Source organism: Puma concolor, chromosome B2 (assembly GCF_028749965.1).
Source record: "Puma concolor isolate L17-30 chromosome B2, mPumCon1.1.hap2, whole genome shotgun sequence".
Taxonomy (NCBI): Eukaryota; Metazoa; Chordata; class Mammalia; order Carnivora; family Felidae; genus Puma; species Puma concolor.
This window is the reverse complement of record NC_141671.1, coordinates 26103825-26127647: the sequence shown is the minus strand read 5'-3', so window position 1 is coordinate 26127647 and position 23823 is coordinate 26103825. Positions and strand designations below refer to the sequence as shown.

The window sequence follows — 23823 nt, the reverse complement described above, 5'->3', positions numbered from 1 at the left end:
CAGTGCCTAGCAGTCTCTGGCACATAGGATTTAACAGATGCTATTTCCCCCTTCCCCAAAACGAGGAAGGGATTACTAGATCTTCTTTTCTCTACCTCAGTTTTTCAATGGAGCCTGCCTCTCTTTGGAGTAGGTGGCTTAGGCTGTGCTGATGCCATCTTTGCCTGGTTGTCAAAAAGAGATCCAGAAATATAGGCTTGTGGAATGTTGGAGCTGGAAGTCTTGTCCAACTGAACTTATTTAACAACCCTGGAAGGTGAGTACCTAGCTCCCACAGCAGAGAGTGGGGAGGGAAGTATTAGGAGTCAGCTTTCAGGGTTAACATCATGGGTCTGGGACTGGAAACTTCACCTTGTCCTGTGTACATTGTGCAAACAACCTTAGGTCCTGGGAAGTCAGAGAAGCAGTCCAAACCCCCGATAACAAAGAAGAAAGGCTGTTGGTCCCAGCAGTCAGCACTCCCTTTTAGAAGCTTGGCAATATTTCCAAGTGCTTTTGCCCTTCACTGTTAAGTGGCCCAGCTCTGTGAACCTTCTGCACCCTCAGGTAACAAACTGTTCTTTTTACAGGCCAGAAGCTGAGCCCAGAGTGGCCAGGAAACTCTAGTTTGGCCCATTTTGGTTTGTTGGGATCAATATTTGCATTTCCTGGACATTTCTCCTGAGCAGTATCCAAATGCCTGGTATATCCAGGGGACGCGAGTCAGCTCACTTACAGAGTCTCTATATCTCTGTCCATCTCTGTCCCTCTCTGTGTCTTGCTCTCTTGATGTCTCTCTCTGTATGAGCCAAGCTCACTTAACAGACTCTGTCTCCCCCTGCTTCCCCCCTGCACAGGGGTTGGGGGAGTGGGTACTAGCACTACCACAGCTGTCTTAGGAAAATTTTCTCCCAAATACCCTTTTAAAAGCTTCTCGCTAATCCCTCTTTTCTGGGAGAGGTCTAGAGATCTGGGTGATTTCCCTGGGGGAGAGACATCAGTCACACATTCCACATGAAAGAAATTTCCCCCTTTCTGCAGCTTGCCTGTACCTCCTCTTATAATTCATCACAGCTCATCACAGTGCCCTGGCCAGTGAGGCTGATAAGGGTCCTTGAAATCTTAAGTGACCGTCTCTGAACTCTAGGGAGAAGAGAATGGGGAGGAACTGCTGAGTGGGCACAAGGTTTTCCTTTAGGGCGATGACAATTTTTTGGAACTAGATAAAAGTGATGATTGCACATGTTGCACTGCATTGTTCACTTTAAAATGGTTAATTTTATGATATGTGAATTTCACTTTAATAAAAAAATTTCTTTGAAAAAAAACAATAATGCGGCACCTGGGTGGCTCAGTAGGTTAAGCAACCAACCAACTCTTGATTTTAGCTCAGGTCATGATCTCAATGATTTTGAGTTCAAGCCCCACATCAGGCTATGTTCTGACAGTGCGGAGCCTGCTTGAGATTCTCACTCTCTCCCTCTCTCTCTGCTCCTTCCCCACTCTCTTTCTCTCTCTCTCTCTCTCAAAATAAACTTTAGTAAAAAAAACAAAAAAATATCACTGACATCTAATCACTTTTTTAAAAATTACAGAGTTCGTGTGTGATCAAATTACTTCTAACTGCATTGTATGTGGCACACACACATGTAAAATACATTCCCAACCCCGGAGGAATTTAAGACCCAGCTGGAGAACAGAGATGACTAATACATCAAACAACTTCCATAAGAGCAATGCCCTTCCTCTGTGTGCAATTGAGAGTTCGAAGATGCACCTCTGCTAATGCAGAAAAGGAAAAATTTCTTGGAGATGACATTGGAAATGAGCTTTAAGAGTTGAATGAAATTTTTACTGTTAGAGTTGGAGGTGGAGAAATATAATTAACAGGAAGAATGTCTGATCCCTACAAGGGGGTCACATGATACATTTAAGGACATTACCTAGTCCAATCTGGCTGTCATAAAAGCTACATCATTCCAGCATGAGTATTAAAGACCAGATGTCAAAAGACCATGACTCTGCCCCTTTGTCTCCAATGCCTGATGCCCTGTTTTCCACATACTTGGTGATGCATGAATGTCAAAGATAAAATAAAAATGTGCATTAAAGAAACTCTAAGAAGCACATGTACCAGGAAAACTATAAAACAGTTGTCTTAGCTAGAAGCATGTACTACTACTGAAATAGGCTAAGACAAGTATGCAACAAGTTTTGAGGTACAAGGCAGAACATAGTGTAACTAAAATGAGTTACATGTGGAATGAGTGGGGAAGAAGTCTGGAGCCATCTAGGAAAATCTTGTATGCCATCCTATGGGATTTGGACTACATTTTAAATACAACAGGGAATCATTAAGTTCTATTGTCCCATGATCTCGACTAAGTAGGGCAAATGAGTGGTCAGTATGGAGAGAGCTGAGTGTGGACAACATGAGATTCAGATGGATGAGGAATCTGCCCTCATCACCTAGGCACTTGGCTTTAAAGACCCATGTTCACAGGGCTGTGGTGCAAGACAGGAGGACACAGGAAACGCTCACCCTTAGGGAGCAGAAAACCTGCCGCAGAACAGAATGCTGTTGGCTGCATTGTGCCTAATGAAGAAAAGGAAGGGATGGTCAGCACAGAACCTTGGTCCAGATACCATGCAACACTCCACGACCACTACGGCTGAGGCAGCCGCGGCCTCTGTGCCTTCCTCATTCACCTCCACGACACTCTTGTGCACAAACTTGGACAGACACAGATCTCTCTCAGCTGACATTGCTGAAAAGTCAGCCTTGTCCCCCTGGAAGGCATCAACCATTCCCAAACGCTGAAGCACAGATTCCATGTCATAATCCTCTTCCAGTTTAAATCTCGGAAGGAAAACTTCCACTTCGGTACTCTTCATACAGTCTGACTTGGTCCAGGCTCTAAATTTCTCATAAGTGAGATGTTTTTCCACCTGAAAGACCAGAATTCAATTTTGAAATTCATACTTTAGTACATATTTACATAGTACATATTTACACCCACATACTCTTCCTCCTCGCATAGATGGGTATTGATTGTCACGCAAGACCAGCAGGCACCGTTATCTGCCAGGAAATCTGTGAGATCTCATACTTGTGCTATTAAATACATGGGTGGCTTCCTTGCCAAGCAGGGAAGACTTCAAACAGCCCAGAGGCACAAAGACAGTGGCTGTTCCTCTTGTTGCCCAACAACGTCTAGGAGACATCTTTTATCCTGACAATCATCAATGCCCAGCTGACTGTGATTTTCTTTCTTTTTTTTTTTTTTATAAACTGTGCTTATTTTTTGAAGATGAGGCATTGCTGGTAAGAAAAATGATTGGGAGGGGCCCTGGATGGCTCAGTCGGTTAAGCATCCAACTCTTGGTTTCAGCTCAGGTCAAGATCTCATGGTTTGTGAGATTGAGCCCTGCCTTGGGCTCCATGTGCTGACAGAATGGAGCCTGCTTGGGATTCTCTCTCTCTCCCTTTCTCTGCCCCTTCCCAGCTCGTGTGCGCATGCACACACTCTCTCTTTCTCAAAATAAACAAAATTAAAAAAAAAAAAAAAAACCTTAAAAAAAAAAAGAAAAATGGGAAAAGGCTCCTGGTGGAGTCCACCCAGAAGAACAATTTGCCAGAGGCGCAATCCTGCAATCCTGCACACATTCTGAAGAAGAGACACGGTGGCAGGGGGGCGGGGATGGACAGAGACACAGCCAATGGCTGCAGCTCTGCTCACACAGGCCCCTTAGGTCATGGGAGCACCATGTGCCACTTAGTGCCTGTCCCTAGGAGCTCCTGGGCTGTGGCTGACTCTCATACTAGGTAGGGATCCATGCTGAAAGGAAGCAGAGTGAGTGGGGAGTGGCATTTCCAGCTGTTTCTGGCTCTGCCCTCCTGAGTTTCAGGTTCTTAGTATTTAAAATATAATGCTAACAACAATGACTATGATAATAATAATGAATCACATTTATTCAGGGCTGATGATGCACCAGACAATGTGCTAAGCTTGTTCCCTGAACTATGCCCATTTTATCCTAATACTAACTCTATCAGGAGATATTATCACCATCCCCATCTTAGAAAACAGAGTAATTTGGCAAGGTCACATAGGTAATAACGGGAGAAGTAGGTCCTGAATAACAGTTTGGTTCCAAAGCCCGAGTACCTGAATACTCTGCTCTGCTGCCTGGTTGCCCATATCATCAACTTAAAAGGTAACACAAATGTTGGAAATGGTGCTTGAGTTCTATCCTATCAGGAAGGATGTGAAAGTTGTCACTGGATTCATCTCACCGAACTTAAATCCACGTTGTCATCCGGGAGCAGAATGAGCATGCTCAGCTCCTCACCCACATAGGGCACCTCCAGGACCTGGGCCTGCACCTCTTCAATATAGGCAAGCTTAAATGTAGCTTCCTGAAACATCATCTGCACTGGCCTCTGCTCCTTCTGATGGGAATAAACAGAGGAGCATGGAATTAAAAACAGATTATTGAAAGAGGCGATAAAAGTTTCCAAAAGACGTAGAGTTGACTCCAGGAGTGTTTTCAGTACCCGTGATGGGAACAATATTCATATGCTAACTCCGACTCTTTCCTGTCACCATTACAAGGCATCTCTTGTAAACAGGTATCCTAAGAAAGATGTTCTACTCAGCAAAATAAATGTGATACTCTGCATTTTCCGGAGGAGGAAATCAGATTGTCCTCATTTAAACTATATCTAAGGAGGGGTGTCTGGGTGGCTCAGTCAGTTAAGCATCCGACTCTTGATTTCAGCTCAGGTCATGATCTCATTGTTTGTGAATTCGAGACCTGTGCCTGGCTCTGCACTGACAGTATGGAGCCTACTTGGGATTCTCTCTCTCCCTCTTTTTCTGCCCCAACCCTGCTCGCACTGTGTGCACTCTCTCTCTCTCTCTCTCTCAAAATAAATAAACTTTAAAAATATATGTATACAAAAATAAAATATATCTAAGGAAATGATACAGTCACATAAAATTAAATAGAAAATTATTTCATTTTAACTAGAGAAAGGTTTTGTGATAAGGTGGGAAGAAATTTAAGAGTTTCACAGGAATGTCACAGGTAGTGTATGGACACACCCTCTCAGAAAGCAATCTTGCCCGCAAGTAGAAAGAACTAATATCTCTTCATGTATTTAAATCCAGTTGTTCTGATTCTGATACTCTAATCCAAGGAAATACCTTTTTAAAAATGTAGAAGCGGTGGGGCACCTAGGTGGCTCAGTCAGTTAAGTGTCGGATTCTTGATTTTGGCTCAGGTCAGGATCTCATGGTCACAGGATCAAGCCCCACATCAGGCTTGGCACTGAGCATGGATGGAACTGCTTAAGGTTTTCTCTTGCCCTCTGCCCCTCCCCCACTCTCTCTCTCAAATAAAATACAGAAGAGGTATATGCATGCAGAAGTTAGAGTATTATACTTATTTTTCTTTTTTTATACTTATTTTTCAAATTGATACAGATCAGCTATTATACAAATTAGAAAAGTTTCTAAAATCAATGCTAGAAAAGTTCTCCCCCTCCCACCTTTGTACCTCAAGGGCTGATTATGTAAAGTACACCTTAAGCCCCCCAAAACACCTATACAGTGTGTTTCCAGATTACATTAAAATGGTATTTTTGTGGGGGGTGGGTGGTTTGCTGGGGATTTGGCAAGCTATTTTAATACCTGGCTGAAGTTACACCTCAATATCAAGACTAAGATTTTTGTCAGTTTTAATATTAGAAATTTATAAATACTAAATTAATAATGATTAATTAATATTAATTCAAGTCAATACTCATTTTAATTTTTTAAATATCTGATTAAAGAAATATTCACTCCCAGGGTTGATGGGGGGTGGGAGGGAGGGGGGGGTGGGTGATGGGTATTGAGGAGGGCACCTTTTGGGATGAGCACTGGGTGTTGTATGGAAACCAATTTGACAATAAATTTCATATATTGAAAAAAAACAAATAAATAAATCATTAAGCACTTTCTCTCTTTAAAAAAAAAAAAAAGAAATATTCACTCCCTCTACCCACTCCCCCAACACACACACATATCACACTTTCTTTCCTTAACACTTGTTTTTTGCTTTCTGTTTAGCAACTTGGGAATAGAAGAAAGTCTTCTATGAGAGTTTCCAGAACTAGGTGGCAGCAATGAAGATAGGAGAGATTATCAGAGGCAGAAGGAGCAGTAATAAAATGCAAAAAATTATAGACAGCAAATAATTTTTATTCCTCTGTTCTTTTCTACTGAGTTTAAAATTCCATTTATAAATATGTTGTTTCAAAATTTTTTTAATTTATGTTTATTCTTTTTTTGAGAGAAAGAGAAACAGAGCAGAGTGGAGGAGGGGAAGAGAGAGAGGGAGGCACAGAATCTGAAGCAGGCTGCAGGCACTGAACTATCAGCCCAGAGCCTATTGCAAGGCTTGAAACCATGAATCGTGAGATCACGACCTGAGCTGGAATCAGATGCTTAACCAACTTAGCCACCTAGGTGCCCTTCAAAATTATTTTTAACCAATCATTTATGCTTTTACAAACTTAGTTTTTTCCATTCAATTTCTTCTTGAAACACTAGCAGGATTTCTGAAAGCTTCTCTCACCTGGTTTATTTTAAAAGGCATTTCACTTGTGTACATTTTGTTGAACTGTTCATTCCACCTTCCTTTGAAGTAGATGGCATTGACAAGAACCAGCCTGGTCTGTGCATCAATCGAGCTATCCGGCAACAGGTCTTGAATTTTACCTTCCAGGAAAAGTAGAGAACACATTCAGGTGATTTTTATAGAACATGGGATGAATAAATCATGATAAGGTTTATTGGCAGACCCTTGGTTACTAGTCAAGAACCAAACATTCTTTTCATTTTTCAAATTTGCTCAGTTTGGATTGTTATGTACAGAAATCAAACACAACACATACACGTGGTGTTCATGGTCAGGTCACTAAGGCCTTTCCAGAAAGCTGAAGACGGCAAATGATTTCTAAATCACTCAAAGAAAAACACTACATGCGGTCAGACAACGAGGCAAGCAGGTCTGGAGGGCTGGTCTGGAGGGACCTGGGTTATCTCAAGAGGTGAAATGGGATTGTTTGGTTTAGTGCAGCAAAGTTGTAACCAGTGCTAACATTCCACAACTACATCCACATGTCAGAGGCAGCCAGAATGAATGGCTCAACGGGGAAAGAGCTGATAATGGGCAGTCTGGGTGCACTGAGGAGCTCCTGGAAGCAACTAGAAGAGATTTTACTATTTTGATCCTCTAAACAAAACAGCAGACATTCCTGGAAAAGGTAAGGTGGGCAAGTGAAAGATACTCCCTTCTTCCCCTGGATATCAAACTGCCTTTCTGATGAACTAAGAGCATCCCTGTTAATTCGCTGCCTCCAGATAGCATAAGTGGCAAATATTCCAAGAAATGGTGGCAATAACTGCTAACTCTTTAAAGAAAGACAATGTCTGTTCTCGATTGTCTGATTTATTGACAGAAATAGGACTGCTCCTAGTGGTACTAAGTAGAAATGGTACAGAGGGTCCTGAATGGTTCAAACATCATACATCATTGATCATGGCAGCCAAGATCAGAACGTGGCACTCCATAAAACAAAAGAATAAGGCTCAATGCCAAACAAAGGATGATTTCGGTCTGCAGGATTGATCAGCCCTGAGAGACAGTCTGCAGTTGACCTATCAAATCTAAGCTTACCAAATCTAATTAAGGGAGTGGAAGTGGAAAACATGAAAGAAGCAGAATAATTAAGCTTAATGTGTAGGATAAAGCTGGTGGTAGGTCCACATAGAATTTAGAAAGAGGAAGCCCAAGTGTATGACTCAGGGGAGATCTGACCAGTAGTCTCCTTCCTATGGAGGTGATGAACCCACCCAACATGTGAACATCACAGGCCACATGAAAGTATGCTTCAGTGTAAGTTACTAAACTGGAAATCTGGTCTATGAATTTCTTTTGACATTTGTATCAGTCATTCCGGTCCCCGGAGAATGGAAAAAATTAAGTCTCCGTTGTTGAAAACCTGAGCTTCTGATCAGAACCACTGTGAGTCCATTAAGGTCCAAATACGCCATGAGACCCAGCCTGTCAGCATGACTCTGACCATCTGAAACACTAGTAAAATCAGAACAGCAGGAAAAGCAAGGGGAGGAAGAGGGAAGGGAGGAAAAGGAGGGGAAGTAGGGGAAGGTGGAGGGAGCAGGAAACAGAGAAGGCGGAGAAGGCAAAAAAAAAAAAAAAAAAAAAAAAAACAGTAACATGTAATTCTGACCTTCAGTCTTTTTTGAGACCCAAGTGTTGATGTGTTTCCTGGACTGCTCTGCAGCTTTGGCAAAGGAAAGCTGCTCGAGTTCAGCATGGTAGAACTGAAGACAGGATTCCTTAAAGGTCTTTGGAGAGAAAAGTGTTCAATGTGGCTATATTCCTAAATAAAGTTTAGTTTCCAAAAATTTGAATATTATATACTTTTTATTAAAATAAGTATACATCTCTTAAAAGTGATATCTTAGCCTAATAGGTACTAAAATATCAGAGTTTATAAATAAGTCCTAAGCCATAACCAACCAGAAATGGAAAAATGAATTTTATAAGTAGTTAAATTTTAAATAATTCAAGGCACAGTCGTAGAATTATGAGTTTTAAAAGTGTCCACCATTAATTTTGGTTCTCCAGGATCTTTCTTTCAGACTCTATATTTTAAATACAACTTTTATGGTTCTGCTGACTCAACTCACTGAGAGGAATTCACACGTCTTTTCTCCAAAGAGCCTGTTGGCTGTTCTGAGCAAGTACTGGGTGCCAGGTTTGTTCACTTCAGTAAGAAGTAACTGGAAACTCTGATGAATATCTTTCTCTGTGTTTAAAGAAAGCACCTGTTGAGAAAAATAATTTTAAAAATTATCAAAATGGGGTGCCTGGGTGGCTCAGTCGGTTAAATGTCTGACTTCGGTTCAGGTCATGACCCCACGGTTCATGAGTTCAAGCCCCACATTGGGTGCCACACTCACAGCATGGAGCTTTCTTGGGATTCTCTCTCTCTTTTCCCCTCTCCCTCTGCTCTCCCCAACTCACACTTTCTCTCTCTCTCAAAATAAATAAACTTTAAAACAAAAATCAAGATTGTTCTTTGATCTCAAAAACTCTTTATAGAGTTTTATAGAGAAAATTCTTTCTCAAATACTCTACAAAATTTTCCTTTAAAAGAACACTGTTCTCATTTAAATTGCAGATTTAATACATACTAGAGCAATACTATGTGGAGGTGGGGAGAAGATACAGAGAGAAAAAGACAGAGAGAGAGAGAGAGAGAGAGAGAGAGAGAGAGAGAGAGAGAGAGGGAGAGGACAGAAAACAGAGGAGTAAGAGTTGGCTTTTCTGCCTAAATAGATCTGTCTTGTTTAAAAATAAGTAATAGGGGGGCACCTGGATGGCTCAGCCGGTTAAGCATCCAACTTCAGCTCAGGTCATGATCTCACAGTCCGTGAGTTCGAGCCCCGCGTCGGGCTCTGTGCTGACAGCTCAGAGCCTGGAGCCTGCTTTGGATTCTGTGCCTCCCTCTCTCTCTCTCTCTGCCCTTCCCCTGCTCATGCTCTGTCTCTCTCTGTCTCAAAAATAAATAAAAACATTTAAAAAATAAGTAATAGGAAGAATGACAAGGAGAAGAAGGATTCAGAAAAGGGGCTATTATAAAATCTTGCATCCCAAGAAAAACATAAGTATGAAATATGCCTAATAGAGGAAAATTTGCTTCTAAGATTTAAAAAAAACAACACAGTTAAAAGCATGATAAGTTCAAGAAGAAATGGGCATAAATACAATCAGTGGGCAAGGCAATCTTTGTCAGTTTATACAGAATCCAAACACTAGTTCTTTAAAAGAATTTCCCTTAATGCTGTAAGTAGCAATGCATATTCAGCATATTGAGTGCCATTACTGTCTAGTTGAGCACAGAAGGATAAGGAACTTTTGATGTCTCTGAATACAAGGTAACTGAACAATCTTGAGGCTCTCAAAAAAACCCAAAAGAACAAAAAACAAAAACAAAAAAAACCTCCCAGAAGGATTCATCAGCTAGCTTAAAACACAGAAAAGTTCGGTAAGCCCAAAGAAGCCCCTCTCTACACATAAACCTTCACTTCTCAGGTCACAAGCTGAAAAATGATTCAGATAAGCAATTACCCCAGAAAGGGTTGTCAAGAGAAAAGAAAGTGGTATTGAAACAAAGAGCCACACCAACCCTCCTGTAGCGAAGGTGTGCGCAGGGAGCATGAGATAAGCTTGTAGGTTTTATCTTAGGCACATGTCCTCTGCCTGCTCTATAAAACCCCCTCAGGACAGGGATTGATTCTTAATCATTTTCATATGTTTGCTGAATGTTTGTTAAACTAGTCCACACACAGTCTGTATATGTAATAAAGACATGCCTTTTCATCCACATTTGCCTATTTTTGTCCATCCCCTTACCAGGAAGGCATGTTGGTGTGTTGGTGTATTAATGACTTGAAAGAGATATTAACCTACCCTTTGTTACCAAAGAATAATTACAGTTATGAAGTCTTTACTTCAAAAATGAGAGATCTTAACTGCTTAGATTTCAAATAATTTCAGTATCATTTTCTAAACAAAGATAAGATGCTAGGACAAGATTTTAATAGTCTTAACCAAATTATTAAAGGACTTTTCCCCAAAAAAGTCTCAGCAAAAGAGACTCCCAGCCCTGCCCTTTGCGTCTTGTTCCCCAGGCAGCCCCACCTGCCTGATATAAGCATGTACGTGTGTATGCACGAGGACCCCTCCCCATCCTGCTTCGTGGCAATTCTGGAGTATGAGGTATGAAGCTGGGTGATGGAACATAACAACTGAAAGGACAGTCCCTTCTCCTGAGTGACAGGTAGGTTTACCTGGGCCATCTGGGCAGCAGTGTTTCCTTTTGCCCCCAGGAAGACCATGGCCAGGGCAGAAGAGATGCTCACAGGAGAACAAAACACGTTGCGTGAAGGGCTGTCCTGACACAGCATCTTTAAAAGGTGAAAGGCAAAGGTGCCATTTGCTTCAGAAAGGGCATCCATGATACAGGCTCTGGAACCAGAGAATAAAGAGAAAGGCTGCCTTAATACACCTCTGAAGGCTATTGATCAAATATCTGGCAATCTTGGAATTGTACTTGTTTTAAAATAATAAAGCTCATAAACATTTTAAGTTGGAGGAAAACCCATTTATTGTTGCTCCCCATCTGAAAAGTGAGTCCCCATTTTAAGGTAAATAGAGAAGTATGGTACTGGCAGAGATCAAACCAGCTTGAGAGCCTCAGGAATTAACAGCACTAATCACTAGCACAAACACACAGCACTCAGTCTCCCAGGAGCAGTGAAGTCCAATCCTTTCCCATAAGGACCAGCTCTTCCCACCTGACAAGAAGGACATCAGGGAGAAGGAGGATGGTGTCAGGGAAGCAGGGGAGGGGGAGGAGGGGGAAACTCCTACTGAAAAAAATTCTAGTTTCTCTAGCCTGTTCTCTAGCCTGGTCTCCATAATACTGTTTCTCCTTCTTCTGCTTGTTTTTTTTTTTTTTTTTAATGTTTATTCATTTTTGAGAGAGAGAGAGAGTGCATGAGCAGGGGAGGGGCAGAGAGAGACAAAGACAGAGGATCTGAAGCAGGCTCCGTGTGCTGTCAGCAACCAACTGGATGCAGGGGCTTGAACTTAAAAACCCTGAGATCATGACCTGAGCCAAAGCTGGAGGCTCACATGACTGAGTCACCCAGGTGCCCCAATACTGTTTCTTCTTTCATACATTTATGAAGAGCACTTTTGAGAGTTTCAGCTATGCAAAAGGCCACAGTCTCCCTATCTGTCAGCTGATACTTGAGAAATGTTTGAGATTCTGGTAAGAGATGACAGACAGGCTGCAGGTGGGTTTAAATTGACTGTGAGGCAAGGACCTTTTATCTATAGTGACTGGTCATCAACCAGCTAGGGAGAGCCAGTGTGCTCTCCAGCTGAGCAGCCCTACCCCCTAGATGGCCAATTAACTCCCGATAGCCCATAACCCAACTCAGAGTGCCCAATGATCCCTAGCCTCTAGACATCATGTGACCTTCAAACACTGGAAAAGAGGCTGAGAAAACTTTGCTTTTGTTTTGTTTTATAATATTTTGCTAACTTAGCAAGATTTGAGAGTTTTACTCCCAAGATTTGGGAGTTTTACTCGATAGAGCAAAAGCCACTAATGGAGACTGTGCACCAGAGGACGAAGAGCAGCCCCTGCAGAACACCAGAATAGAGAGGCGAGGAGGAACGGAGAAGGGTACAAGAAAGAGCAAAACTACCAAGAACAGGGAGGCCAGGATCTATGAAGCCACGGAGGTCAGAAGTGTAAATGTTAGTGGGCAGGTTTGCTGACCACACAGCTGAACCTGAACACATGGCCGCCACCATCCCCCAGCCCACCAGGCAATTAGGTAAGGGTGGAAATGAGACCCTCACTCACCCAACTGCCATCTCCCTGACTCCTTCCTGCGGCTCCTCATCCCCTCACACCCATCACCAAGTCCTGCCTTCTGCTGCCCAAATGGCTCCGGAACCCGTATACTTGTGAGCCTGCACCTAGTCTAGACCACCTGCTCCCTCTCCTTGCTGCCTCCTCGGAACAGAACGACCCCCCCCCACCCAGTTCACTCCATTTGGACAGCCCTCCTCCTAAATTTCCCATGGCTCAGGGTGCCTGGGTGGCTCAGTGGATTGGCTTCAGCTCAGGTTATGATCTCACGGTGAGATCCAGCCCCACTCCAGCTCTGCGCTGACAGCAGGAGCCTGCTTGGGATTCTCTGTCTCTCTATCTGCCTTCCTCCCCTGCTCGCTCTTTCTCTCTCTCAAAATACAGAAATAAACTTAAAAAAAAAAAAATTCCCCTGGCCCTTAGGATAAGCTCAAAGCTCACTTCATTTAAAGGGCTTATCCTCCACCTGACCCCCTCGCCTTGCTCCAGCATCAGCCTCTAGCCATCCTGACCGCCTTTCACTCCCTCCAAGGCACCTCTGGGCCAAGGAAAACACCGTTTATCCACCACCCCGACACCTGCACTGGCTAATGGCACTCAGCTTCCCTCTCCACCCAAACACCCCGGTCTCAGAAGGCTTCCCTTCACGAGCTCCACCCACCCTGGCGGCTGGCTCACTCTTCTCTGCAACTCCGTCTCTCATTGCTTGTGGTCCCACTAGGCTGCAAGCTCCCGCGGCAGGGGCGGTGTGGCACCGCGGATCCTGCGGGCCTGGAAGAGGGCTCAGGGAAAAGGAAGGGCTCCAGAAGTTTGTGTGGAATGACTGGAAGAATTAGGATGGGTAAGTAGTGCTCGGATTTACAGCTGCAGAATGGTGATTTCAGCAGGAAAGAGGAGAGGTAGGGAGAGGTCAGTGCGCGGATCCCTAGGAGAGAGATGGGGTGAAGAAGTAGGGCGGCGGGGTGGGGAGGTGGAGGGAGGCGGCTGGAGAGGAAGAGACCTGGGAAGCGCAGAGACAAGACAGTGGAGGAGGGAATCAGGTGGCCTGGGCTCTGGGACCGGCCACAGCTGCACCACTGTGCGGCTGCGATCCAAAGAGGCTCTGTTTCTGTGAACAGGGCGAGGCACCACCTGATCCGGTTCGCTTCTACAGAGATGGCCCTCGCGTCCAGTGTCTGAGCGCGAGCGCTGGGGGCTCACGTCCTCCGCCGTCCCCGCCCTGCCCCGTGGCGCCCCCACTTGCCACCTTCGGCACCGCCGCGCTCCTCCCGTGGCTGTCGTCCGGGCCTATGCCGACCTCTCCGGGAAGAGCCGCTCCCCGGGTCCAGCTCGCGTCGGGAGGGAGCGGCAGCAGAATTTTATGCTCGCCCCGGCGACCTCCACGCTTCCTGCCCTCCGCTGGGGGCGGTGCGTGAGCTGCGCCCCAGCGTAACCGCCGGCTGGGCGCGGCCAGGGTCTAGTCCCAGGCCGGCTTTGCGGCCGCCCCCCACCCCCACCCCCACTCTCCGCGGCCCCGCCTCGCGTGTGAGGCCCTGCGCGGGACACTGGAAGGGCTGACTGCCTCCCAAACCGATTGTGAAAGGAAAAGCACTTTCGAACGGATAGGTGAGTCAGGCTGGTACCGCCGCGCTGGCTCACAAGTGGAGAACACCCCGGGGACGCGAGCGAGAGGCGACAGAACTTAGCCTGGGCTTGTCTACTTCCAGAAGCAAAGGTGGAGGGACAGGCCTGTGGGTCTTATTCCACACCGCTCATCCTACACAGATGAAAGAGTCAGCTAGAATAAAGTATCTGCTCAAGATCCCACAGCAATTAGGTGTTCTGAACCCAGACACAGAAGCCAGGCGGCCTACCTTCTAGGACCTGAGCCCTTTTCCCCTGCTGGTGTTTGGGCTCTGGTGCTGCTGTGTATGCAATCGCTACCATGTATCTTCAAAGTGATGGGAACAGACAGACTGAGCCGGACTGCCTCAGCACATGGGGGTGCTGACGCAGGGCGGGCTTGCGGATGGTTGATTCAGTTGTTCGAAAGGTCATCAGATACCCACACTCTTCCCATACCTCGTGGCCAGTGACCAGAGACCCCAGCAACTAGAAGCCTTTCTTGTTGATGTGATGATGTCAGAGGAAGAGAACAGATTAAATGACTTTCTGCAGCAGATTTCTCTTCCTATTTCAAATTCAAACCTGAATTAGTGCATTCTCCTGAGGGTCTGAATTAGGGAGAGAGGCAAGCCAGGTAACTAAATGTAAAGAGGCACACACTCTTAGGGGTTAACCCCTGTACTTAATGTGACCCTGACAGTGAGTGCCTCCTTAAATTTCACACCCTGGGTGCCTCCCTTTTCAAAAACTAACAGCATTATTGAGACCTGTTAACAGACCATAATATTCACTCTTTAAAAGCATACAATTCGGTGGTTCTTAGTCTGTTCACAAAGTTGTACAACTATAACCACTATCTAACTCCAGAACATTGTATCACCTCAAAAAGAAACACCATGCCCATTCATGATTTTCTCCATTCCCTCTTCCCACAGCCCCTGGCAACCACTAATCCATTTTGCCTAGATTTGTCTATTGTGGGATATTATAGATAGAATCATATATAATATAGTCTTTTGTGACTGCCTTCTTTCACTTAGCACAGTGTTCTCAGGTTGATCTTTGCTGGTTCAAGGTAACAGTGATCTATATTTCATTTCTTTTAATGACTGATGACATAATATTGTGTGTGTGTGTGTGTGTGTGTGTGTGTGTGTGTGTCCATTTTATTTATTCATTCATCAATTGGTAGACATTTGGGTTTTTTCTCTCTTTTGTTTGTTATGAATAATGCTACTATGAACATTCACATATAAGATTTTGTTTAGATGTATGTTTTCATTTCTGTTGGGTCTATACCTGGAGTGGAATTGTTAGGTCATATAGTAACTCTGTATTTAACTTTATGAAAAACTGCCAAACTATTTTTCAAAGCAGCTACAAAATTTTATTACCATCTGTGTACATGGGTTTCAGTTTCTCGAAATCTATGGTCTCTTTTTTTTTTTTTTTTTTAACTTCAGAGGGTGTGAAAATGGCATTGCATGATGTTTTAGAGTTGTATTTCCTTGATGACTAATGATGTTGAGCATCTTTTACCTCCCCATGTGGTTACTGGCTCTTTGTAAATCTCCTTCAGGGAAAAATCCATTCAAATCTTTGCTCATTTTCAAATTAGATTATTTGTGTTTTTATTGTTGAGTTTTAACACTGTAGGTTTTTATTCACTTCATCATCATACTGCATGATCAAACTGCTTAAAAGACAGAACGAAAATCTTAAAAGTGATCCAAGAAAAAAGATACAGAAAAACAGAGATGAAAATGATATCCGAGTTTTCTTGGGGAAAAAATGCAAGCAAGAATACAGTGCAGAAACATTTTTAAAATACTGGGAGAAAAAAGAGAAACCATCAATCTAGAACTCTGTATGTTTCAAAAATACCTTTCGAAAATGAAGGCGACATAAAGACTTTTTCAGACATACGAAACCTGAAAGTTTTCACCACCAGCCAACCTTGCATGTCAAGATGTGTGAAAGTAATTCCTTCAGGCAGGCAAAATAAAAATAATAAAGGAACAAGGATGTACCCAAAGGAAGAAGAGCACTGTTAATAAGTATCAGATAAATACATAAGGCTATCTTTCTTATTTCTTAAATGTCTTTAAAAGATAATATTTTAAATACTATTTTTTTTTTACATTTATTTATTTTTTTGAGAGACAGAGAGAGACAGAGCATGAGCAGGGGAGGGGCAGAGAGAGAGGGAGACACAGAATCAGAAGCAGGCTCCAGGCTCCGAGCTGTCAGCACACAGCCCGACGTGGGGCTCAAACCCATGAACCGTGAGATCATGACATGAGCCGAAGTCAGACGCTTAACTGACTGAGCCACCCAGGCTCCCCTAAATAGTATTTTAAGTGTCTTTAAAATAATAACAATGTATTGTGGGGTTCATAACACATATGAAAACAACAGCCCAAAGGTCAGCAGAGTCTAATTCTCAAATTTATAGGAAAAAGCAAAGTACCCAACATAGCCAAAACAATTTTGAAAAATGGGAATAAAATTGGAGGGGTGCCTGGGTGGCTCAGTCTGTTAAGCAACTGACTTCGGCTCAGGTCAGGTCATGATCTCACGGTTTCTGAGTTCAAGACCCATATTGGGCTCTCTGGTGTCAGCACAGAGCCCACTTTGGATCCTCTGTCTCCCTCTCTCTCTGCCCCTCCCCTGCTCATGCACACACGCGCTCTCTCTCTCTCTCTCTCTCAAAAATAAATAAACATTAAAAAATGTTTTAAAAAGAATAAAATTGGAGGACTTACATTACCTCAAAACTTACTATTAAGCTACAATAATCAAGTATTGTGGTATTGGCACCAAGATACACATTAGATCAACAAAATCAAATATAGTCCAGAAATAGAGCCATGTATATATGATCAGTTGATTTTTGAAAAAGGTGGAAATGCAGTTCAGTGGAGGAAGAATGCTCTTTTCAACATATGCAAAATGAGCTCAAAATGGATCATAGGCCAAAACATAAAATGTTATAGTATAAACTTAAGAGACATTCTCTCTGACTTTGACTTAGGCAAAGAGTTCTTAGATAAAGCACAATACATAAGCAAAAAAGTTTAATAAATTGGACTTCGTTAAACTTAAGAACTCCTCTTTGAAAGATGCTGTTATCAAAATGAAAACTCAAGTCACAAGATTTGTGAAAGTATTTGCAAGTCGTGTGTCTGATAGAGAACTTGGTATTTGTAATAATGCTCAAAATTCAATAAACAACCTCTCCCCAACAAAATAATAAAATATGGGTGAGAGATTTAAAAAGGTACCTCACCAGAGAACATATATGGATTGCAAACAGACACATGAAAAAATGCTGAACATTAGAGAATTAGAGAATGCAAACTAAAACCTCAATGAGATAACATTATACACCGATTAGAATGGTTAAAATTACCAACACTGATCATACCAAGTGTGGGTGAGGATACAGAGCATCTGGAACTCTCATTTGATCTACTGGGTACAACTATCTTGGAAAACAATTTTGCATTTTCTTAAAAATTTAAACCTGCCATATGACTCAGGTATTCACATTCCTATGTATTCACACAAGGAAATGAACACATACATTCATACAAAGACTTTGCAAATGAACGATCATTGCAATTTTATTTGTAATAGTTAAAATCTTTGCAACAACCCAAATATCCAGTAGCAGACGAATGGAAGCAAACTGTAATGTATCCATACAATGGGATATAACTTAGTAATTAAAAAATGAACTATTGATGCACACTGTATGGATGAATCTCAAAATAATTGTACTGAGTGAAAGGAGCCATACCCAGAAAGTACATGCTGTATGATTCCATTTACATAATACTCTATAAAATGCAAATTAACCTATAGTGGCAGAAAGCAGAGTAGTGGGTACCTGAGACTGAGGGTATGTGGGTAAGATGGGGCAAGGAGGGATGGGAGAGAAGGACTGAAAGGTATAAGAAGAGCCTTTAGGGTGTGATGGATATGCTAATTATCTTGATCATGGTGATGGTTTGACCAGTGCCTACAATATCACAACTTATCCAATTGTACATGTCAACTATGTGAAGTCCATTATATTCATTATACCTTAATAAAATTTTAAAGTCATTTTGTAGAGGACAAAAAAAAAATTAAAATTTGTAGATGCCTGTTTTCCAGTCCTGTGGATTAATTTTTTCCCCAAATCCAGTTTAGAAAGCACGGTCCCTGAAATGGATGTGGTCTAACCAGGAACATAGTCTAGCTTGGTAGATTTTAATAAGAGCTGTAATGTAAATGGCTCAGGTAACAGACCAATGAGCCGTGAATCCAAAGTAGAAGCAGGAGCAACTATGATTCAGTCCAAGTCTTAAAAAATAAGCCAGGCAGCAGTCAGTGATGGTGTAAGTGGGAGTGTAAATCGGTTATTTTTTGGAGACCAATTTGGAAGAAGCCTTAAAATATGCCCAACTTTTATCTCAACAGTATTATGTTTAGGAAGGCTTCCTTTAAAACATTAAGGAATGAGCAATAGTACAGTACATAATATAACAGTGCAGCATGTAATATAAATAATTTAAATTACCCAAATTGTCTACAAGTAAATAGATCACAAGAAATATGGAAAATCATACAAGTCAATTAAGGTTCATAGTAAGTAGGTGCTATAGAAGTCTATGATTAACTTGTGTGAAAGTTTAACTTGTGTTTATAAGTTTTTATTTCCATACATATTGTTGGTTGGAAACCCTCCTAGGAACTTCCTTGGAAGAATATGAAACCAGCTCCATGCTCAGAGGGCAGGGAGAGACTGAAGAAAGAGGCAGGCCACTCCAGGTTGGTACACAGGTGGCAGTTTTATTAAGCTTGGCTTGTATTGGGTGGCAGCAAGATGAATGGATCCCAGCACCCACCCACCAAATCTTAAAAAGTTTCTAAAGAGACCTTAACTGAGTTCAGTCACATACACCATGCAGGTATTTTCCACGCCACATCAGTCTCAAAACCGTGTCCTTGGAGCAGTCTCTGCAAGTGGGAAAGGTAAGTGAAACCCACATACCCAGGACAGGGGAGAGAGTGTGTGGAGCCTCTGAGGGCCTGGGTCCAGCTCACAGGTCAACTGGCAGTCATGCCAGTTGCCCATCCCAAGGAAGGGGATATATAAAAATATACACATCTCACCATCAACAGTAGTGATTGCTGGGTGTGGATTTGTGTGGAGTTATTTCTAGAGAATGGATTATATGTCCTGGAGGGTGAATGGGGATAGCTGAACTGTCAGCAAGGTTCTGGTCTAAAGGCTGTTGAAGGCAATAGCATTATGAGATACAGAGCCTCATGATCCCCCAGGGGACAGTTAAGATACAAAACCTGCTATAACTCCCTGACACTCCTTGAAACTAGATGTGCTCCCTGCCTGCCTTCACATAGCCACCAGGTGCATGTCTGGTTAATGTCTGAAGATCCTCTGTGCCCTCTTTCCATGCTGTGATCTTCTTTGATACTTCTATCTAATGAGATAGGAAATAAAGGCTGTGTGCAGGCTGCTGTGGCTGCTGCTGTCTCCCAGAGGCAGCCCTGCATGTCCGCTCACGTCTGTCTGAGAACTTCTTCAGTGCGTGGCCACAGATCTGTGGACAACTTAAATTTTATTCATATTTTCGATAGTCCAAATTTCTGCCACGACACATATTCTTTTGTAATCAAAATATACATTAATGTAGGGAGATCTTTTCTTTAGCAACAGATACGCCTGAGCCACATCGAAGCATGTGTGATAAACACGGGCCATTGTTCCCAGGAGCTGGTGAGTATGTGAGGGTTTCCTTGGGGGCTTCAGGAGAACTAGGCAGAGTTTGGTGTGTGCTTCCAGGGACAGAGATGGAGAGGGCTGCAGGCTTCTGCTTCAGAGTACCACCTCCTAGCCCAGTCCCAAAGCTCATTGCTAAGGCCTGGACGTGTACCTGAGTTATTTCTACAAGGGACTCTCTGAGATATGGAATATGCAGGGCTGTGTGTGGCACTGAAGAAGACACTGAGGGATACTGCCTCAATTGTTGAAGAGACAGACCCTGGGTGGCTGCAGGGTTAACATGTCAAGATCTCTGGCTTTGTGAGCCACAGGGCCTGGGCACTGGCATTTCCTGAGGAGGTTGGCAGGAGTGGGCAGCAGAGCTCTGATGTGATCCCAGGACAGAAGAGCAGAGGACTGGTCCATGGATCCCTGAGAAGCTCCAAAAACACCCACAAATAGTAAGCACAGTCTGAGAGGGGAGCCATCCCAGATTATAGAGGGAGGGCAGAAACACTCAAGGACACCTCAAATATTGCAAAACAAGCATCAGCCCCAAACATCACACATCCAAAGCTTCAGTTATTCAAGCAGCTGTGGAATGCTCCCAACAAACATTCACAGACCACCCAAGTGCACACATTTTATTTTGCCATGCAAATTGCTACACTGATTTGGTCACTCAAGATTTAAATCAAGGCAAGGTAGGCAGAAGGGGAAGGGAGGACATGGCCAGCAACTGTGCCTTTTTATGGAGAAGAGAACCCACTACAGAACAAAATGCTGCCAGTTTTGTGGTGCCGGAGGAAGAGAAGAAAAGGACCGTCCATGAAGTCTGGGTTCTGTTCTGTGGCCCAGGCAGTCCTGAGCACAGACACTGCCTCTGTGCCTTCTTCACTAGTCCCCTTGCAAGGTTTCTGTGCATGACCTTGGACATGTACTTCTTATTAACATTCCAGGAAAGTTGGCCTTGGCTTCCTTAAACACACCAGTCCTAAACTTCAAAAAAAAGACTCCTAGCTGTAAGTCTCCTCCAGCTTTAATCTGTGGAGGAGAAATTGAACTTTCTTTAGTCAGCTTTTTTGGATTTGTCCAGGATCTGAACTTCTCAGATGTTAGTGTTTGTTCCACCTGGAAAAACAGAGTTAAATCCTAGAATCCAGACAACATAATGTGCCCACGCACACATGTATTATCCCCCACCTGTCTCCCAGCACCCACACCCCCGGTGCAACTACGTGGGAAGTTCTGGTCCAAGACAATGCACAGATTTTTTCTTCTTATAAACACACCAAAACTCTTCCCAAATTTTCATGTTTTCCCTGTCCTAGGGACACAAGAGTAAAACAGCTACAAAACAACTAAGGCCAGCAGAGTTTTTCAAAAAGAACTATTTTTCCCTAAACTCATTTAAAATATTTAATCTGAAATACCTAATTTCAAAATTCTTATAATCAATTGTTACATTTACTCACATTACTGTGAGTCAGAGGGCAGTCTGACAAAGGAGAAACAAAGATCGTAGCTCAGCTCTCTCTAACTATGGAAGAGGAGAAAATCAAAGATTATCTGTGCAGGAAGGGTGGGCTCTTCCTGAGAGCTGAGAGCGGAAATGGGAATTACAGAAGCATAACTTCCGGCATCTCCCATTTGCCCTCACTTGCAAGCTAGCTGCCTGCCCTGGAGTCAGCCTGGCCCCTAGGAGCTGTCACTCATTCTGAGTGTCCACAGGGAAGGAGGAAAGGAGATACAGGGGCTTCGACTTGTATCTGCTCCTCCCCTTACCCAGAGCTCCAGTGAGTGCTCCTCTTCAATGACAACTCATGGGACATCAGCTCTGGTTCCAGTCTCTACTAATTTTCTTCAAGTAGCCATGACAGACCTCACCTGTGTCCCCACAAGAGAAGCACATTCTGGTCCCATGAGAGAAGGCAGGGAAATCAGGCAGGCCCCTCGCAGCATCCAGGACAGCCGTGAGCTGGAGCTGGCCCTACCTGTGGCAAGAGGCCATTGTCAAACTTCCAGGAACTTTGCAAGCCAGTTGTTAAAATCTTGGTAATTAAAGTCAGCCACGGAGAGAGCATTTATACCACAGGAACCAGCAAACATCATTATTCAGGGCCTCTCCCTCCCTCCCCCACCCAACACATCCCTTTTGGATCCGCTGAGCCAGTTTGCCACTGATCCTCTACCTCCCACATACAAGTTTACTTTTCCGTCCTGAACTCTCTTCCTTTCCTGTTAGGGAGAAAGGTCTCTCCTCCTAAGAGAAGTTCCTCACTTGTGGTTTAGATCCTTGCTACTCACAGTGTGGTCCATGGGCCAGCAGCATCTGTATTATGTGCAATCTTGTTAGAAATAAAAACCTTGAGTCCACACCCACACCTACTGAACAGAGTCTGCATTTAAACAAGACTGCAAGGATAGCCATAACAAGGTAGCACAGATTGAACAACAGAACAGAACGGCTGTTCAACAGAACGGCTTGAACAACAGAAATTGTATTTTCTTGCAATTCTGGAGGTTAGAAATCTAAGATCAAGGTGTCAACAAAGTTGGTTTTTTCTGAGGCCTCTCTCCTTGGCCTGTAGATGGCCATCTTCTCTCTGGGTCTTCACATGGTTCTTCCTCTGTGTCTATGTCCAAATCTCCTCTTCTTATAAGGACATCAACCGTGTGGGGTTAAGGCCCACCCTAAAGACCTCCTTTTCACTTAACCACTTCTTTAAAGACCCCATCTCCAAATAACAGTCACATTCTGAGTACAGGAGGGTAAGGACTTCAACATATGAACTTCAGAAAACACAACTCAGCCTATAACAATTTTTAGACACATTAATATTTAAGAAACACTGCCTAGATCAATCCCTACCCTCTTTTCTAATACTCTTGTTCAATGATTACTGAGTCTTCAACAAGCGCCTCCCTTCAGAATAAAGAATAATGTCCTTATATTTTTGGCACACTCTCTTCTTAACTTCATCAAAACATGTCCTTACCAGCAATTCGATACCCAGTAGAAATGCATATACATGTTCACAAAAAGATATGCAGTGGTATTCATCGAGCACTATTTGTAATAACCCAAAGTTGGAAAGTCCCCGAATGCTGGCTTGTGGATGGAATTAGAGAAACAAGCTCAGGCTGGAATCCACAGATGCTCAGACTCACTGCTTAGGTCTTACCATGGCCAGATGGGTATTGCCGTCAGGAGGCAGAATGATATTGTGTCTTCCTATGCATATGGAAGCCCCAGGTCTGGTGTTTGGATCTATCTGTAAACCCTGTTTTAAAGTTTTTTTTTTTTTTAATGTTGATTTCTGAGAGGCAGGGGAGGGAGACGAAGTGCAAGCAGGGGAGGGGAAGAGAGACAGGAAGACACAGAATCTTAAGCAGACTCCAGCCTCTGAGCTGTCAAAACAGAGCCCAACGCAGGGCTCAAACCCACAAATTGTGCGATCATGACCTGAGCTAAAGTTGGATGCTTAACCAACTGAGCCACCCAGAAGCCCCTATATACCCTGTTTTTAATTTATCTGGCTTAAATATCATATATACTGTTTCTTTTTCCTAACAAAAACAGGAAATCAAAATTAGATTACTGAAAAATGAGCATAGTTTACCCCCAAAATAACACATCTAACTGGAAGAACCCCTCAGGGATAGATAAAAGAGTTTTTACCTCTGTGTTTTTATGCTGATAAATGTAAAATATTCATCAGTACATCTTAGTGTTGAGTACAAAGTGCTATTGTTCCCACAGATCAAATAGAGAGAATAGAGTGGCAAATATAGAGAGACATAAACTTTCTATATTAGTTTTGGAAGGAATTGTGTTTTTTTCTCTTTTGAGAACCTGTATAAAGAAATACCCCCATGGATCTTCCAATTTAAAAGTATTTCTCAGGGTACCTGGCTGGCTCAGTTGTATAAGCGT

General features: G+C 43.1%; 1 protein-coding gene across 5 annotated transcripts in view; it reads right to left on the bottom strand.

The window, feature by feature from the left end:
• Nucleotides 1-1804: 1804 nt before the first annotated feature.
• Nucleotides 1805-23823, bottom strand: part of SERPINB9 (serpin family B member 9) — a 63640-nt gene continuing 41621 nt past the window's right edge. The window contains exons 1-7 of one of the 5 annotated variants that reach the window (XM_086706426.1): nucleotides 13755-13985; nucleotides 10911-11088; nucleotides 8745-8882; nucleotides 8282-8399; nucleotides 6604-6746; nucleotides 4277-4432; nucleotides 1805-2928 (exon numbers count right to left, since the gene is read on the bottom strand). In XM_086706426.1, coding sequence (XP_086562552.1) covers nucleotides 2524-2928; nucleotides 4277-4432; nucleotides 6604-6746; nucleotides 8282-8399; nucleotides 8745-8882; nucleotides 10911-11078 — 1128 coding nt within the window. In that variant the 5' untranslated portion in view covers nucleotides 11079-11088; nucleotides 13755-13985 and the 3' untranslated portion in view covers nucleotides 1805-2523. The other 4 variants (XM_086706428.1, XM_086706429.1, XM_086706427.1 and 1 more) reach the window with 4 other exon arrangements.